The sequence below is a fragment of the Macaca fascicularis genome, chromosome 5 (assembly GCF_037993035.2).
Source record: "Macaca fascicularis isolate 582-1 chromosome 5, T2T-MFA8v1.1".
In the NCBI taxonomy this organism is placed as follows: domain Eukaryota; kingdom Metazoa; phylum Chordata; class Mammalia; order Primates; family Cercopithecidae; genus Macaca; species Macaca fascicularis.
In genome coordinates, this window is record NC_088379.1 from 106,758,691 (window position 1) to 106,775,567 (window position 16,877).

At 35.0% G+C, this 16,877-nt stretch overlaps 1 protein-coding gene across 12 annotated transcripts in view; it reads right to left on the reverse strand.

Annotated features, from left to right (window-relative positions):
- The window catches only part of PPP3CA (protein phosphatase 3 catalytic subunit alpha), a 331,315-nt gene that overhangs the window by 78,281 nt on the left and 236,157 nt on the right, over positions 1 to 16,877 (reverse strand). For all 12 annotated transcript variants that reach the window (XM_074040210.1, XM_015450692.4, XM_074040211.1 and 9 more), the window contains one exon: positions 7,995 to 8,119. In XM_074040210.1, the coding sequence (XP_073896311.1) occupies positions 7,995 to 8,119 (125 nt within the window). The remainder of the gene's footprint in view (positions 1 to 7,994; positions 8,120 to 16,877) is intronic.

A 16,877-nucleotide genomic window follows, 5' to 3' on the forward strand; every position in this document is an offset into this window, starting at 1 on the left:
TAATAATTGGCTTTCCAATACAGTAGATATCCTGGATAATATCTATAGGGAAAAGCTGCTGACAATTTATTTGTAGTACTACTTGTAAAGAGTAATCATCTCTCTTAGTTTATATGATAATTTATGAAATGAGTGAAAACTAATTATGTTTGACTACACAGCCCAAGTTTTGGAGAAAATACTAATTATCAGAACAAATGTTTGTATTTTGTTGTTCAAGCAAGATATTATCTCTATGTAATTATGATTGAAGTAAACAAAATAATAGGTTGACATTAAATTATATATGTTACTTTAAGTTTCTAATTACCACTTTCTGATTATAGTTATTAGCTACAGTTCACATGACTAATGATATTAATATGTCTGAAAAGTTGACCAAATGGCCTGTACAAGCGATCCTTAAAGCATCATGATCTGTTGATGTATGTAAAGTTTCCTGTTACCTCAGTGAGCAGTCCGGTACCTTAATGAGTCTCTGCTACGGATTGGGTTTTATAGCTGTACTACGTGTTTCAATAAAAAGAGTTTGTATTACTCGAGCTTGTCTCACATTTCAGAGAAGATATTCATAAACTATTATTAATATCAATGGGAGGAATGTCTCCAATTTAAAATGCCTAAGGCTGTACCTTAATCTGAAAGTTATATATGTAGTTTTCCAAAGTAGTCATTAATTTAGGATGTCTAGTTTGGAATATGAATGGATATGAAAACTCCTTTAAAAATATATTTGCATGTTGAAATTGCTATTTTGAATATATTTTATTTATATGCTGGGGGAGATAATACATGTTTTGAAGGCACGTAGGCTACTTTTTTTAAAGTTTTTTTTTTCTTTAAGGAAAGTATAATATATCCAGTGAAATGTCCATAACTCAAATCACAGGTTAATTAATTTTTACACAAATCCCCTGAAACCACTACCCAGATCCAGTTACATTTCAGCATTTAGAAGGCTCCTTTCAGCCTCCTCCTAGTCAATATTCTTTTGGAAATGTCATTATAATTCTGACTTCTTTAGATTAGTTTTGCCCGTAACAATTTGTTTTAAGGCAAAGCTCTACCTCTCCAATTAAAATCTGAACTGCAAGTTTTTAACCCCACTCAAATATCACTAGAGGAATCACATTCTAGGACCCACATTTTCTTTTTTTGCTATCTGTTGAGACCTTTTTCTGACATTAGCATGTGGCTTTATCCCTTCCAGTCTTAATTGCCATAGTTCTCTCATAACTGAAACCTCAAAGCGGGATATATAAATGCACGATGCTAAATATTTCTATCCTACATATTTATACCTTTTAAATGATGCAACATACATTTAATATCCCTGATTATTTAATGCATATAAAGCACCTAGTATATGATAGGAGTTGAGGAAATATTAGTTCCTTTTCTGTAAATGAAGAAGGAAAGAAAGGAGGGAGGGAGGCAGAGGAAGGAAGGAAGGGAGGAAGGAAGGAAGGGAGAAAGGAAGGAAGGGAGCGGGGGTGGGAGGGGAGAGAAACAAGGAGAGAGAGAGAAATAGAAGGCCGAGAGAGCGAGAGAGAATATAACTCAATTTCTAAATTCTTGGCTCAAAATACCCTAAAAATAAGTCTTTTCACATTTTATTTCCTTCTCCCCTGTGACAAGAATAAAATATCTTCCCAAACATTGACTAAAACCACAAATGCAGCCAATATGGAAGATGTGGCATGGTAAATGAAAGGGCAAGGGTGGACTGGAGGTGGAGCCCTGCCAGCCTTCTCCCTCAACATCTGGTGGGAGAGAGCTGCCAAGTACAACACTGTCTTCCCTACAACTATTTTACCATCTAAAGCTCTAACATTCTGGAGAACTGAAGATCTTCAGCAAATCGTAACCTGATAGTTTTTTAAAAAAGGGAAGTCTCGTAAAAAAATCACAATCAATGAAAGCAGCAAAATACAATCAGTTAATTGTTTATTTTTGTCTATGTGGTATCAGATGGCTAATTTGAATCAAATTTTCAGTGAATTAATTGGTTAAGGTAGAAACAAAGGGCTGTGTCACACCGGCCTTTTCTGCATGGTGAGATGTAAATGAGGTACGCTAATCACTTCAACTGGACCCCTATTGTCTTTCTATTCTGACTCTTAATTAAACAAATATTTACACTTTAAGGTTAGTTTAGGTTACTCAATATGAAAGACTGAGCATCCTCTAGTTTTGAAATTAATTTTTTGCCACAGACATAGCTTTCTCCTGTTTAATTTTCTCCTATCTTCCCCAATGAAGCAGCACTAAGAATACAATTTTCTTCGTTAGTTTAATTGGTTCACTGATAATAACAGTGCAATGATTTACTTTGTAATTTATGCTTTTAATGATAAGTAGTCTTGAAAATTGCATAGAGAAGTACAGAAGGATGTAAAAGAGGAAGCAAGGAAGTAAAAAATAAAATGGACAGCTTTAGGTATATATTAATCAGCTCTTTACTCGTGCTGTGAAACATTCCAATCAAAAGTGCTGCCTCTCAATCATTGGACAATTAAGTGAAGAATTTGCATCAGTTGGGAAAAGAACCAAACTCTTGAAATGTCAAATGTAGCTCTTCTAAGACATCACTTGCCTGGTCTGACAGGTACGTAGATAGGCAGCAGTGGAAGAGCAATGCACCATAAAGGCTACAGGGGGACAGCCAGGCAATTTCTTCCTCAAGTCTGTGGCATTACTCTATCGCCTAACATCTCTTGTGGTGCCACTTGCTTGTTATTCTCAGGCAGAAGCATGGAACATTGTATGGTTTGCTGTGGTTCATTCTGGTCTATGAATTCACAGCTAATAACCACAACTCTTCACACTTAAACCTGCTTGAGGCCTGGAGTTGAGATCTGGATCTAAGTTGAGAAGCCAGCTCACTTCTAAGCTCAAGGCAGTGTAGTGCAAAATGGCTAGAAAGGGAGTTTGAGGAAGTGAATAGAAGGAAACAGCTGTGCGTGCCTGTTTGCAATTCTAAGTTTTTCCTTGTGTTCTCAGAAAAACTACTCAGCATAGACTTATATATACACATATGCTTGATCAAAGAGATTAGGTAGTATAACGCAATCATCGGAAAGAGCAGTATTTGGTGTAAGACAAATTATTACTCAAAACAAAATCACCTCTTTCATCACTACTCAAAAGCTTGCTTGTCTTATTTGGGCTAACTTTGTGGGAAACGATTTCTAATTTTGGCAAAAGGAGAAGACTGGGGTGGGGGTAATGCATAAAATGAGCTCTATGTACTGCCCAGAGCACATTACCTAGTGCTTATAAATATACCCAGCAGAGACTGTTTGAAATCTGAAATTACCCTTCAAAGCTGACTCGGTAAAAATTAAACTGAAGTGCTCCCCTTTGCCCAGGGGATAGCCAAAGGAGAATACCTGCAGTGGAGCCCTGAATTATTGAGATGAATTGAGATCCTTTTGAAGCCTGTTAGGATAATACACACTGGAAAACTGAGCTCTTATTTTAGGATTTTTCTTAAACCAACAGTATCATACTCACAGAAAACATTTTATATTTAATGCTTTGATCTTCAGATTAGATAGACAGGGAGAAGGCTGTGTGTACATGTTTGTACAAGCATGGGTGAATATAATAGTGTGTACCAGTTTCTGCATTACTGATTTTTGTGTGTGTGTGTGTGGTGCTTTGTGGTACATGTAATGAATATACTATGGCAAAAGCCTGGCGTTAATGGAAGAACACAGGCTTTGAGTCTCAGCACTGCCATTTACCACGTGTGACCCCTGAGCCTCAGTTTCTACACTCATAAAAGAAACATATTTACATGTTCCTTCCAAAGCTGTCAGGAATAAATGAGGTCATTTAAACCATGAAACAATAGCATTTACAACATGCTAACAATGTCAGTTTCTTTAATCCACAATAAAAAATCCTTAAAGTATTTTCAGTAGGTACATTTTATAAAAATGTCCATGCTGTTTTACATACGGTATCAATGAGCCATTCCAAAGCCCCTGAAAAGTCACAGTCTAATTAAAATGGAACATTTCACATACAAGCCATTTTGTCATTTTTGTATGTATGTGGAAAGTCCCTGGGTTGTACTCTCAGACTCTTGAAGTTTAATTAAAGAGCTGTTTTTGAACATGAGGACTCCAATACATGCAACTTAGAACTTTTAAATACCCCATAATTCCTACACTTGATATGTCACCAACATCCAGTTTGATCCTTTGCTTGAATTTCAAAAGGAACACACTAAACAAAACACAGCAAATTTCATAGTTCAAATATCTAGATTAATTGTAGACTTTTAAAAAATGCTGAGGAACAAATTAGTGATTATTGCTACTTGATATCTTCTTTTTCTTTTTTAGATGGAGTCTTGCTCTGTCGCCAGGCTGGAGTGCAATGGCGCGATCTTGGCTCACTGCAACCTCTGCCTCTTGGGTTCAAGCAGTTCTCCTGCCACAGCCTTCTGAGTAGGTGGGGCTACAGGTGCATGCCACCACGCCCAGCTTACTTTTGTATTTTTAGTAGAGATGGGGTTTCACCATGTTGTCTAGGATGGTCTGGATCTCTTGACCTCGTGATCCGCCTGCCTCAGCCTCCCAAAGTGCTGGGATTACAGGTGTGAGCCACCAGGCCCGGCAACATCTTTACTTAAAAAAAAAAAAAAAAAAAATTCTAAAATGCTCTAATTAAAAAAAGTTTAGAAAATTTCAGGTGGTTTGAGGACAGAGATTCAGAAGCTTGCACTCTTCAAGTAAAAAAAAAAAAAAAAAAACGAAAACAAACAAACAAAAAAAGGTAAATAAAGAACAATAAGATTAAAGAATATTTTCCAAAGATGGAGTTGGTGGGACAAAGAAGGAAAGTCCAACTATGCCAACTGTTACTCAAGCCACACATGATGTAGTACCATATTAAAAAATTAATAAGCAAGTGTTGTTGCCTTTGATTACCTTTGGAAAGACAGGAAGTTGTGAAAAATCACAAATGTTACAATAAAAAATAAATTCCAACGTAGCACAACATCATTTGACTGACAAAAATAATCACTCCAACATGATAGTCTCGGGATTTCCTCACTCAGAATGCAAGCTTCAAAGAAAGTAGAATGCCTATTTCATTCATCCTCAAAAACTTTATTATGAGTGCTACAAACGTTAAATGAATAAGATGAATTTAAGAGTTACTAAAACAATTTTTAAAATGTTCACTTGGATTCTACGTAACCCAGGCCAGATTAGAGGCTTACACACTTTGCAATTTGAGCACTTTGGGAGGTCGGGGTGGGAGAACTACTGGAGCTCAGGAGATGGAGGCCAGCCTGAGCAACTTAGTAAGACCCTGTCTCTACAAAAAATAAAAATTAACTGGACATGGTGGTGTATGCCTGTGGTCCCAGCTACTTGGGAGGCTGAGGCGGGAGGATCACTTGAGACAGGGAGATTGCAGCTGCAGTCAGCTGTGACTGTACCACTGCAGAGACTGAAGCTACAGTGAGCTATGACTGTGCCACTGCATTGTAGCCTGGGTGACAGAGGGAGACTCTGTCTCATTAAAAAAAAAAAAAAAGAAAGAAAGAAAGAAAGAAAAAAAATTCTACATAACCCTAATTTTCAAGGAGAAGAACAGAAATCCTTGTCCTTCCATTGCTGTTTATTGCCTACCACAGTCTTCCTTAAACCTGGCCACATATGGAATCTTATGGCCATATCAGTAAATTGTGGCTCATGGGATACAAGTTGAAGGAATTGGGCCACTTCTGGGAAACATCCTTAAACAGGGTATGTGTATACCCTTCTCATTCTCCCTTTCCTCTTTGTTGAGTATTATGTGGAGAAATGATGGTTGAAGCTGATGTAGCCAACTTGGGTCACTAGGCTGTCTTTGGAACAAGGCCATGAAAATCAGAGCAAGAAAGCAGATGGAGCCTAGGCCCTGTCACCATGCTGTGCCACACCAGTGTTGGCTTGCTGTCTATGGGCTTTTCACACAGAAAAACTTCTATCTTGTCCAAACCACCATTATGTAGGGGTTTTGTTTTGTTGTTAATCCTGGCAGATACCAGTCCTAATGTGATATAAAGGTCTTACAAAATTAGTACTCAATTGCTTTTCCACTAGTTAAGCTGATCAGGCTGGCCCCAAGAACAAAAAACAATGTTAGCAGAGTTCACTATTTCTTCCTCTGTACTTTCGCTCACTTTAATTTCCTTCCTAGCTAAATCTTACTTGTTCTTTGATTCAGTCTTCCCCAAACATGTGTGCTCTCAATATTCTCTCTCTTTTCTCTAATCCAATCACACTTATTATTTTGTATCTCCTTTATCACAAGGTTTTAATCATCCATTTAAATAACTGAACCCTGGATAATCACCTATTCCAGGCTTCTGATTCTATACAGATTTTTATGGTTCTGTTTTGCAACGTAGATTTAGGTTTCTAGAGAGCAAGAATGTATGTTACATTTCTTTAAATTCCTCGCAGTCCTATTCATAGTGCATATACATTTTATATACTTGTTTATCAAATGGAGGAAATACCAAGAATTTATCTTGTCTTTTGAGATTTATATACCATCACCACTCCTTCTTCCCTCATCATCACCAGGAATAATTAAGAAATCTGTCATCTTTAAATGCAGACGGGATTATTATGCTGGTGGAAATACATATATGTCTATATAAACTTTCTGTGTCCGCGTGTAGTCAGTGACTAAAGGTGAATTAAATAACCGAAAAATAAAACTGATACAATTTTATAAACAAAAGCTGTTTAAGGATGACACGTTTTTCAACATTATACATCCCTTTAGTAAATAAAACACTGTAATAAAAATTTGGAAACACAGGATATTTTTCTACGATTATTATGAATATATGATGTTGGTGTGAGATTATAATGTTGATTTCTCTCTAATTAAGAGTAATCATTTTCCTTTTTAATGATCTTTTTTGATAGCACATGTCAGATACTATACATGAGGTCTGATTCTTTAAAACTTACTCAATTTCAAACCATTTCTTTCAATAAATTATTTATTAATACACCATGTTAGGCACCAGGAAGAACAAAAATATGAATAAAACAAGGTCTCTGCCTTTATTTTGAATGTAGTTTTACTTACCTAAAGCAGATGCAGATGGGAGGCTGTGGAAGAACCTCTACTTAAAGGTTATCTGTTTTGTTTTAATTAATGAGTTTGACAAATTACCCTAGTTAGATGACAGGTGCCAAAAAAGACAAAACATAGCAGCTGTAAGTGTACTCACACATACACAATCACAGACAGAGACACAGGCAGTTTGCTACCAATTTACAAACGTAAGTTACTGTCTCACAATTATAAGGCATAAACATGAAAATACATTCCTGCTTATTTGATCAACATTGATTAGTTCTTTCAATGGAAAATGGAATTATTTACTATAAAACAAGACGTAATTTTTGCAAATTTGCAAATATGTAAAATGTACAAAAGGCAAAATCTTACTATTTACCATTTTTTTTTTTGCATCTCTATTAAAAAATATGGGAATCAAGCTGGGCATGGTGGCTCACACCTGTAATCCCAGCACTTTGGGAGGCCGAGTTGGGCGGATCATCTGAGGTCAGGAGTGTGAGATTACCCTGGCCAACATGGTGAAACTCTATCTCTACTAAAAATACAAAAATTAACTGGGTGTGGTGGTGGGCGCCTGTGATCCCAGCTACTCAGGAGGTTGAGGCAGGAAAATGGCTTGAACCCAGCAGGCGGAGGTAGTAGTGAGCAGAGATCATGCCACTGCACTCCAGCCTGGGTGACAGAGTGAGACTCCATTTCAAAAACAAACAAACAAAAAACACATGGGAATCAACTGAAAATAGAATATGTAATACCCTATGAATTACGTGAATTAAATTTCATTGTTAGAGGTTTCCATAAGGCAATAACATTTATTGCTTTTATTTTTTTGAGATACTGTTGATCCATAACTGAACAGCAAAGAAGACATGATGTAGACTTACTTCGATACTGAAGTACCCTCTGTCAACATAGTCCCCTAAGAAGAGGTAGCGAGTGTTGGCAGGAGATCCCCCGACTTCAAAGAGCTTCATCAAGTCAAAGAATTGTCCATGAATGTCCCCACAAACTGAAAGAAACAAAATTCATTTTATGGTCATATTATATTAGGACTTTGAATTAAATAATAAAATCACAAAATTTTAGAGCCAGAATTAATTTCAAGTTTATCTAGGCCAAAACATTCTTTTGCGGAACAAGAAATAAGACAGAAAAGCTAAGTATTTTGCTCAAGTTTCCAAAGTTAATTAGTGGCAAACCTGGCTCTAATGTCTGAGTCTACTAGTATATAGATTAACTTAAAAAAAAAAAAAAAAGGAGAGAATAACAATAATAGCTATCATTGTGCACTTAAAAATTCCGTATGAGACACTGCCAGGATGTTTATACACATTTTTAAATTTAACCCTAATAATGCCAAGAAATATGTTTTCATTTTGCAGGTAAGAGATGACACCAAAGAATGGTTCAGGAATTTGGCATAATCTATGTACAACTGAGGTCTGAATACATGGCCACTAAACATTACTGCCTCCTGAAGAGAAAGAAATGTGGATATGTATCATAAAACCTGCATTTCAATGAATCTAAAATGTTATCCATTGTAAGACACATCATTAGTTTACGTACCACTAAGAAAGGAAAAAAAAAAAAACCCAAACTTAAATTATAAAGGAGCATTTTAAAAAAATGTTAAAGTGAAAAAAAACTACAAGTATTAAAAGCTGTGAAACATTTTTTGTGTACAAAAAATTACTGGGAATTGGTATTTCTTAACATTCTCACTTTCTCTTTTAAACCAAGTTTCTTGGAAGAGCTATTTTGTCTCTTTTGAAAACCCACTTATTTAGTACTTATTTCATTTCTACTTTCAGAACTTTAAAAATAATATTTTTATCTCTATTACACAGATAAGGAAATAATATAGCTTAGAGAAGTTATGTGGCTTGGTAGGGTCACTGCTAAAAATAAATGACCCAGGGCTTAAATTCAGATTCACCTGATCCAAAGCTTTTTCTGTCAGCCACCACATTATGGTATCTTTGATATTTTTATATATTTATATTAATATATATGTGTGTATGTGTATATATATTGTGTAATATTTTTAAAATTTTGTGCTTGAATGGTGAACATGATGTGGCTGCTTTTGCAACACTAAGAGGTACATAGAATGAATGCATTCGTGAATAAGAAATCAGGAGGCCAAAAGTAGATCTTAACACATTATATCCTGCAATTACAAGCAAGTTATTAAAATGTTTTAAATTTTATTTCCTTACTTGACAAAACAGATCATAGGAAAAAAGAGTCAAGTGGGTTCAATGATGAAATAATTATAAAACAATGAAATAAAAATGTTACATGCTATAAATTCCTGTCTTTACTATCAAGAATTAGCTACTAAGAACCACAGCACTATAAGCATGAAGCAGGTACAGGTGGATTCCATTTTAGAATGTCTGCACTTGGTAATCTTAAATACCAACAAAATTGATGTAAATAACAAGGAGCTTTAACTACTAATGCATCCCTTTGGTAGACTCCAATCATATAGCTTCTTCCCTCTCTTAAGCATGAGATACACAGTAGAAACATCAGAAACATATTCTCCCATTTTTGAAAAAATATGTTTTAAAAGACAGTTTATAAATAATTTTTTTATTCTTAGAGCTGAGCAAATAAATCCATATTCTGAGGCATTAAGAAGTTGGTTTGTGAGAGACATATCATGTGCTTTCTTATAATCATATGTGATATCTAACCCAAGGGGAAATAAAGAACACTGGATGAGATGGTCCAAGCACTGCCAGACATGGAAGCCAGTACCTGCTCTGGGGACTTTCACAGCTATATTTGGAGCTGTGAAAACTAACATAAATAGTAAAACACTTCTTAAAACTTTTATGTATTTTTATATATGTACGTATATATAATATGATATGAGCATAATAATTTTAAAAATATCCATCTTAAAATCTTAATTAGCACATTTTTGTTACCGAATTTTTACATGGCAAAGATAAAGCTTATTAGCTAACAAGTAATAATATAATTACTCTTCTACCTATGTATCTATTAAAATTATAGTTGGTATGGATTACTTATCACAAGCACCACTTTCTCTCAAATTGTAGGAACCTTTTTATCTGTCATACATATGACATGTTTCAAACCAAAAATTACAAAACAGAAAACATATGGCTGGAAACCATGCCTTCACGTGCTCTCCATTAGGTTTGGAAGTTGAAGGAAGGAACTTCAAGGGAACAAAATATGAAGCAAGACATTTCCTTGCAACTAATTTTATGCAGCCCTTCACATGTCAATAGGTGTGACGCTGACACTTTGTAAAGCCCATGTCTTGCTACTGGCTCTCTCCCTCTCCTTGTTGCCCAACAGAGAGGTGAGGGTTAAACACTTGTAAGTAAAGCTCAGGGAAAACAGGAAGCCAAGTGAGGAGCAAAGACACAGTCTTCAGATATTAGTAGGAATTTCTACGGCAAGTTTAACAGTCATATTTTAGGCTGGTATTAAAACATCCCCAAGACAAAATGGTTAATCAAAGGTATTAGAGGCAGTGTGGGGTATCATTTAAAGGCTTGGTCTCTGGATCCACACTACCCAGGCTCCAACCCTTGCTGTATTACTTACTATCTGAGTGAACTTGGACAATTCACTCAATTTCTCTGAGCTTTAAATGTATTTATCTATAAAATGGGGGTGATACTGGTACCTGACCTTATTGGGCTATTGTAAGAATTAAACGTGTTAATATCATAACAGGCTTAGAAGAGTTTCTGGAGTCTAATAAGACTTTAACAAATGCTGTATCAAAGTGGCATTTCAAAATGGCTGTATTTAAAATGTCAAGGTCCCAGACAGAATAGAATTCTGGTGCTTGGAGATGGGGGGAATAAGGAGTGGAAGGCATTTTGGAGACATTCTAAAGCATCTTCTTCCTTTCTCTCCCCCTTCTAGCTTCTTATATCCTTTTTATCCTTCCATTTTAATTCCTGGCCATGTCAGAAGATTCAAGGATAATTGCTTTTTACCTCTGTATTATGTAAATGACATAAATACCAAGACATTAATTTAGGTTGTAAACTGCGGGGTAGGCATTAAGCAGTTATAGCAACTAACATACAATTGAAGCATAATCTGGCAGCTAGAATGAAAAAAAAATGTCTCTAGACAATGCAAGCATTATGAGGGTATTTTTTTTCTTTTGCTGAAGTATAGAAGCACATTATCATGAATTCAGTTTTCTAAAAACAAAATTAATCTCTTCTTCCTGGTCTATAATAACTTTGTGATAAGAGATAATCTCAATGATTTACAAGATCACTGCAATAATTGGATTTTGGCTTGATGATATAAAATACAAAAGAGTAATTGCTGTAAACTCTGCATGGAAAACAAAATACCCTGAAATCTAGTTACACATCTGATCATCACACTGTCACTGACTTTACCTTAGAATTGTCATAGGTCTTTTATAGAAAGACCACCTATCATAATGTTCAGTAAAGGAAAATGACGTGCATACATAATCACAGAAAAATTCAAAGCCCAATAAAACAGTAACTCAAAATAAAACATAATGAAAAAATGGAGGTATTTTCTTCCTCGAATTTTCATAGGCTGCCTTCCTTTCATCCATAAGGTCTCAGATACACATCACATGCTCAGTAAGGTCTTTCTTGACCATCCTATATAAAGGTGCAAACTCTCTCCACTATCATCCTTTACTTTCTTCACAGTAATTATGCCACAATCAGCATTATCTAGTTGATTTATCTGCATGCTTGTTTCTTCTCTGATTTTTCCCACTGAAATACAACCACTGCTAAGCTCGATAACTTGTCAGTCTTGTCCGCCATATCCCCAGTGCCTAGACACTTGTGTGCCCAGGAGGCACACAAGAAACACCTGCCGTGCTAGCATTCTTCTGCTGGGCCTACGCCATGCTTAATTTGAAAATCCTTAACTAAGAGGGCAAAGATTTTGAGATGCCCTTGGGATTGACAGAAATTGACAAGTTTGTGGAGTTTGCTTTGATGGAAACCAAAGGCCTTCAACTTATCTGAGATTGTGCTGATTTTAAGCCTGTAAGTCACAGGTTTCAACACAGTGTGCAGCAAGTCTGGGGTAGAATGTGGAACCTCCACACATCTTACGGTTATTTTCCCACCTAATTCTACATCAGAACCACTGGGAGAGGTTTCGAAATTACAGATTTCTGGGCCCTGAATCAGAATCTCCAGAGATGCAGATTCACTAACAAGCTCCTGGATCTATCCTTATCTATTCAGTATGACTAAATACACCTATGCTTTTGAGCCTCTCATAGCACACACAGCCTTCATTCTGCACACTAGTATGGTCCTCCTCACAGGGGCTATGTGTGGAGGAGATGAACATTGGAAAGGCAACCTCTTTCATTGCTCATTCTAGGTCGCTGTGAGATTAGGACTTCACTATTATATGAAAGAATCATAAGTGACTGATGGCATCTAGGAAAGAGGGATGAACCTAAGAAGGGTGATAATACCACATGTCTTTGGGCATTTCATTGTATTTATTGTTCAGGCCTTGGATATTTCAGCTGTAAGATAAGGGATTTATCCTTAATTCCTATTATCTCATTCACCGTTTTGATATCAAATTTCAGGAAGAAAGTGGTCACCATACTGAAGTATCCAGGAGGTGCCCAAAAGGATGGGCCCATGACATCACACAGAGTAAAGGCTTGCCTGGCTATAATATTCACTCACTATTGGTCCCCTCCTCCATCTTCTTGGTTACCCAAGATACTGGTGTCCAAAGAGCAGCACAATATGCCAATGCCACTTGATGATACAAGCTGTCTGCTTGGTTGCTCAGGGTCCCCAAATCTTCAGCAGGCTAGGTCCTTTTTTTATCTACTTTACTTGGCCTTGACAGCACTTCTTAAACAATCAGGCTCTGACAAATGTTTTGCCCTTAAGGCAAGCTCACACTTAAATGCTTCCCACATCCTCCTGGCTTCCCATTATTTGCTTCCCATTCCTAATTAGAACACTGGTAGGTAGGGTACCCAAATGCTTATGATGTTTAAAAAGCATCAAAAACATACATGCACAATACAAGTATTTAAAACACTCCTAGCGCTCTAAGAAAATATCCATCCATCTGGCTGCATCTTCCAAAAATTTTATTATGTCTTCAGCCAATTATTAACAGAACTGTATATACTTATGTCAGAAATGTAGAGAGTTATAGCATTTAACAAAATGAACACATTAAAGATATTGAAATAAAACATAAGTTTATTTTTCGGGAGCATTACTATTCATATCTGTTAGCAACCTGATATGACACAAATATTGATGGTTATTTTCTCTGTGAGAAACAACCTGCCATTTGTTTTGTACTGGAAAAGTAAGAACTATCAGATACACTGAGCAGTTTAATCTGTTTGGTGCAATTAATCTAATATAATCTATCTTGGTAATTTCCCTAAGCGGGGTGACTCAGTAGTTCTGAATATGGCTCCTCTAAACAAACTCATCTTGCAAACTCAAAATATACAAGAGTGGCCAATATCCTGTGATGTTTATACACTATTACTTATCTCTTTCTATCAGAAAACACATGTCTTCTGCCTAAATAATCAACTACTAGTTAAGGTCTTAACTAATATTAATATTAAAAGGCCTTTTAATATTGCTTCCTTCCCTCCATGACTTTACCCCATTTTAAATAAAACTTTATCGGAAATAATTTTCACAAAGGAGTGGTGACAAAGACTTTTGATCTAAGTTGAAGCATTTTGAGGTTTGAAATAGGAACAGAAAAATAACATGCAGAAAGTATTTGTCTTTATTTCTTAGGGAAAGGAAGAGCTTCCCCCAACCCCAGTATCACTGTAGGAAAGCTATAAAGCTTTGAAATCACAGGCATGGGGGTTCAAGTACATACAAACATAAACATAAATATTAAAGTCTATGTGCATGTGTGTATAAAACCACCCACCACAAAGGAGGAATTCAGAAACTAATGGGCGATGTGGTAGTCCAGGAGTCATTAAACAGAAGTTCAGGACTTTACTCACTATAGATTACAGCAAAGTAGCGCTGAGGAGAAAAAAACAATAAGAAGCAAGGGCAGTGACAAGGGACTCTTTGTAGTTAGCCGAGTAAGCTCTTGCAATACACAAACTGGACAATGAATCAGTCACGGGGCAAGTCTAAGAGTCCCTAAAACCAATGTGCTTCTAAGTAGAGAAGATAATAGCCAGCATATGGAGGACAAAGAGGCCTTTGAGAATAGAATCTTGGCAAAGGAGAGGGGACAAGTCAGAAAGATAAACATGACCAGAACCAAGAATTTGCCTTGCATCTTCTTGTCCAGAGAGACGCAGGTAACTCTTTAATGAGAAGGGACAGGTGTTCAAAACAAGAACCAATCTTGTTTTATATAAGTGTTAGGTATGCAAGTCTAAATAAATTTAGCAAATCTACAAATAAATATATCTATATTATAATTTGATTATTTTTTCAAAGAATTCTATTGTTTCTAAGTTCATATTGGCAATTAAATTAGTGCATTAGAAAATGTAAACCAAAGTAGATAATACTGAACACTTCAGGATAAGGTTCCACTATAAGGACTATACAAATAATAGCTTGAAAAGAACTCAGATACAACTGTCACCCTGAATAGAAGAAACAAATCTAATGTAATATAAAATATACATTTTCATATAAAATTACTTAACAATATCTTTCACTTAGTGCAAAGACTTATACATGTGGTCCTATTTACTTGCCTATATGAAAGGGAAATCTGTTAAAGAACATCATTGGGTCAACTTCTTAATACTGAGAAAAAATTTTGTAATATCATATAATTTTAGGTTAAAGAAAGTTTATACAAATTAGGTTGTCTGGGGACACAGGAGTATGTTGTTACAAGTTGTGAAACAATACATTTACAAATTGCAAATGAAAACTACATTTTTAATGTATCAGCATTTCAAAACTGTTTGGCAAGACTGTGTCAATACTATGATTTAGAAGTCAAGTGCTCTTAATTCTTGACTCATTATTTATTTTTTTAAAAAGACCTTTCAATTTCTCCAAAATACTGGCTTTTATCATCTTGGAAGACTTGCATGAAGTAGAAAATCTTCTTATACAAGTTTTTCCAGTTCATACTAAACTAACAGATCACAATTTTTCCTTTAGAAAAGACGTTACTGAATCGTTTAGCAATTTTCACCATTGGAGTTCCTCACTACTTTCAGCTTCATTTACTTCAACTCAGTGTTTTTTCCGTAACAGCCACAGTTTCCCAAGACAATAAAATCCCTAATGTTAAAGAACTAAATTTATGTCTAATTCTCAGCATGAGGAGATTAATTTATTGAATGTATTGATTTGGTTTTTGAATACTTTATTGACCAAAACTTTCTTCTTTTCCAAAATCTACAATTTTGCAGAGAAAGATTTTGTTTAGAGGTTTTGTTAGAGGTTAACCACAGTGGGTACTACAAGTATATATCTGTTTCCTCCTGTTGATAATCCAGGCATATGGAACCATAAGTGGATGATAAGTTCAAGTACAAACCAGCTAGTCAGGTATGTGTAGTTCATTAACAGAATGCACAGACTTCTAAAATCAGACAATTCCTCAGATAAAGGTGACACTGCAGTTTATTACAGCATTTGCTTATATCTAGAAATCTGTATCTATCATAAACTAAAAAAGAAAAAATAACAGCATTCTAATTTACTAAAGAGGTATATTTCAAAATAATATTTTCTCATAGGGAATATTACTTTTTCAAAGGATAAATATGTTTTAGGTATTTTATAAAAAACAAACTGTGAATTATTAACCAGGTCACTCTGGTTTGATGATATAGAAGAATAATGAAAAAGCCTCTAAATCAAATCAAAATTTGCTAAATACAGAAATTTCTACCAGCACGTTTTTGGTAATAAAAAAATTTATATATATATATATAAATTTATATATATATATATATGAAATTGCAAGGATTTTAAAAGAAACAATAAAGCTATAAAATCAAATATGAAATAATAATAGCACCAGTGCAGATTAATAGTGGTATTTTAAACATTTCTTTATATTTATGATGCTGTTTTATGAAGATAAACTGTTAGCCAATGTTAACGAGAAACAGTGCAGGGAAATTAAAAAAAAGAATAAAATATATTGTGGATTATAATAGTCATTAACAATTACAATAGTCCAGTACTAAACACTTCATTTATCCCCTAAATCTCAGTTCATAACTGTAATCAGATGGAAACAAAACAGAAGAGTCTACATGTTAAAAACTATTTTATCAAAGGCCCAAGTATATACAATACCATCATATGACCACAGTGTACTATTCCAATCAATCAAAAGTAAATTAATGAAACCTATGTTTATCTTTTTATCCTAAAGATGAGTGTTCTCACCACTGAGATTTTTTGTTTGCAGTTTTTCTTCCACTGATTGAATACTTTAAAAGATTTAATTTATTGAATAAGGAATGCATTTTTCCATCTGATATCACTATTTTTCCATTTTAGTACCAACCAATATTATAATAAAGATGCCTAATTATTAAGGGTTCATAATAGCATCATAGCATTACATAAATTATAGTCATGGTTGTGGTGCCAATATATAATTACAATAAGTAAGTAGATATAACATTTATGACAGTATTTAATTAAACTTGTTCATCTCTCTGTTCTTGTGTCCAAGTTTGGTCAGTCCTGGAAATTAGTAGCTATTTGATATGTGAATTTATTTACATTATGTAG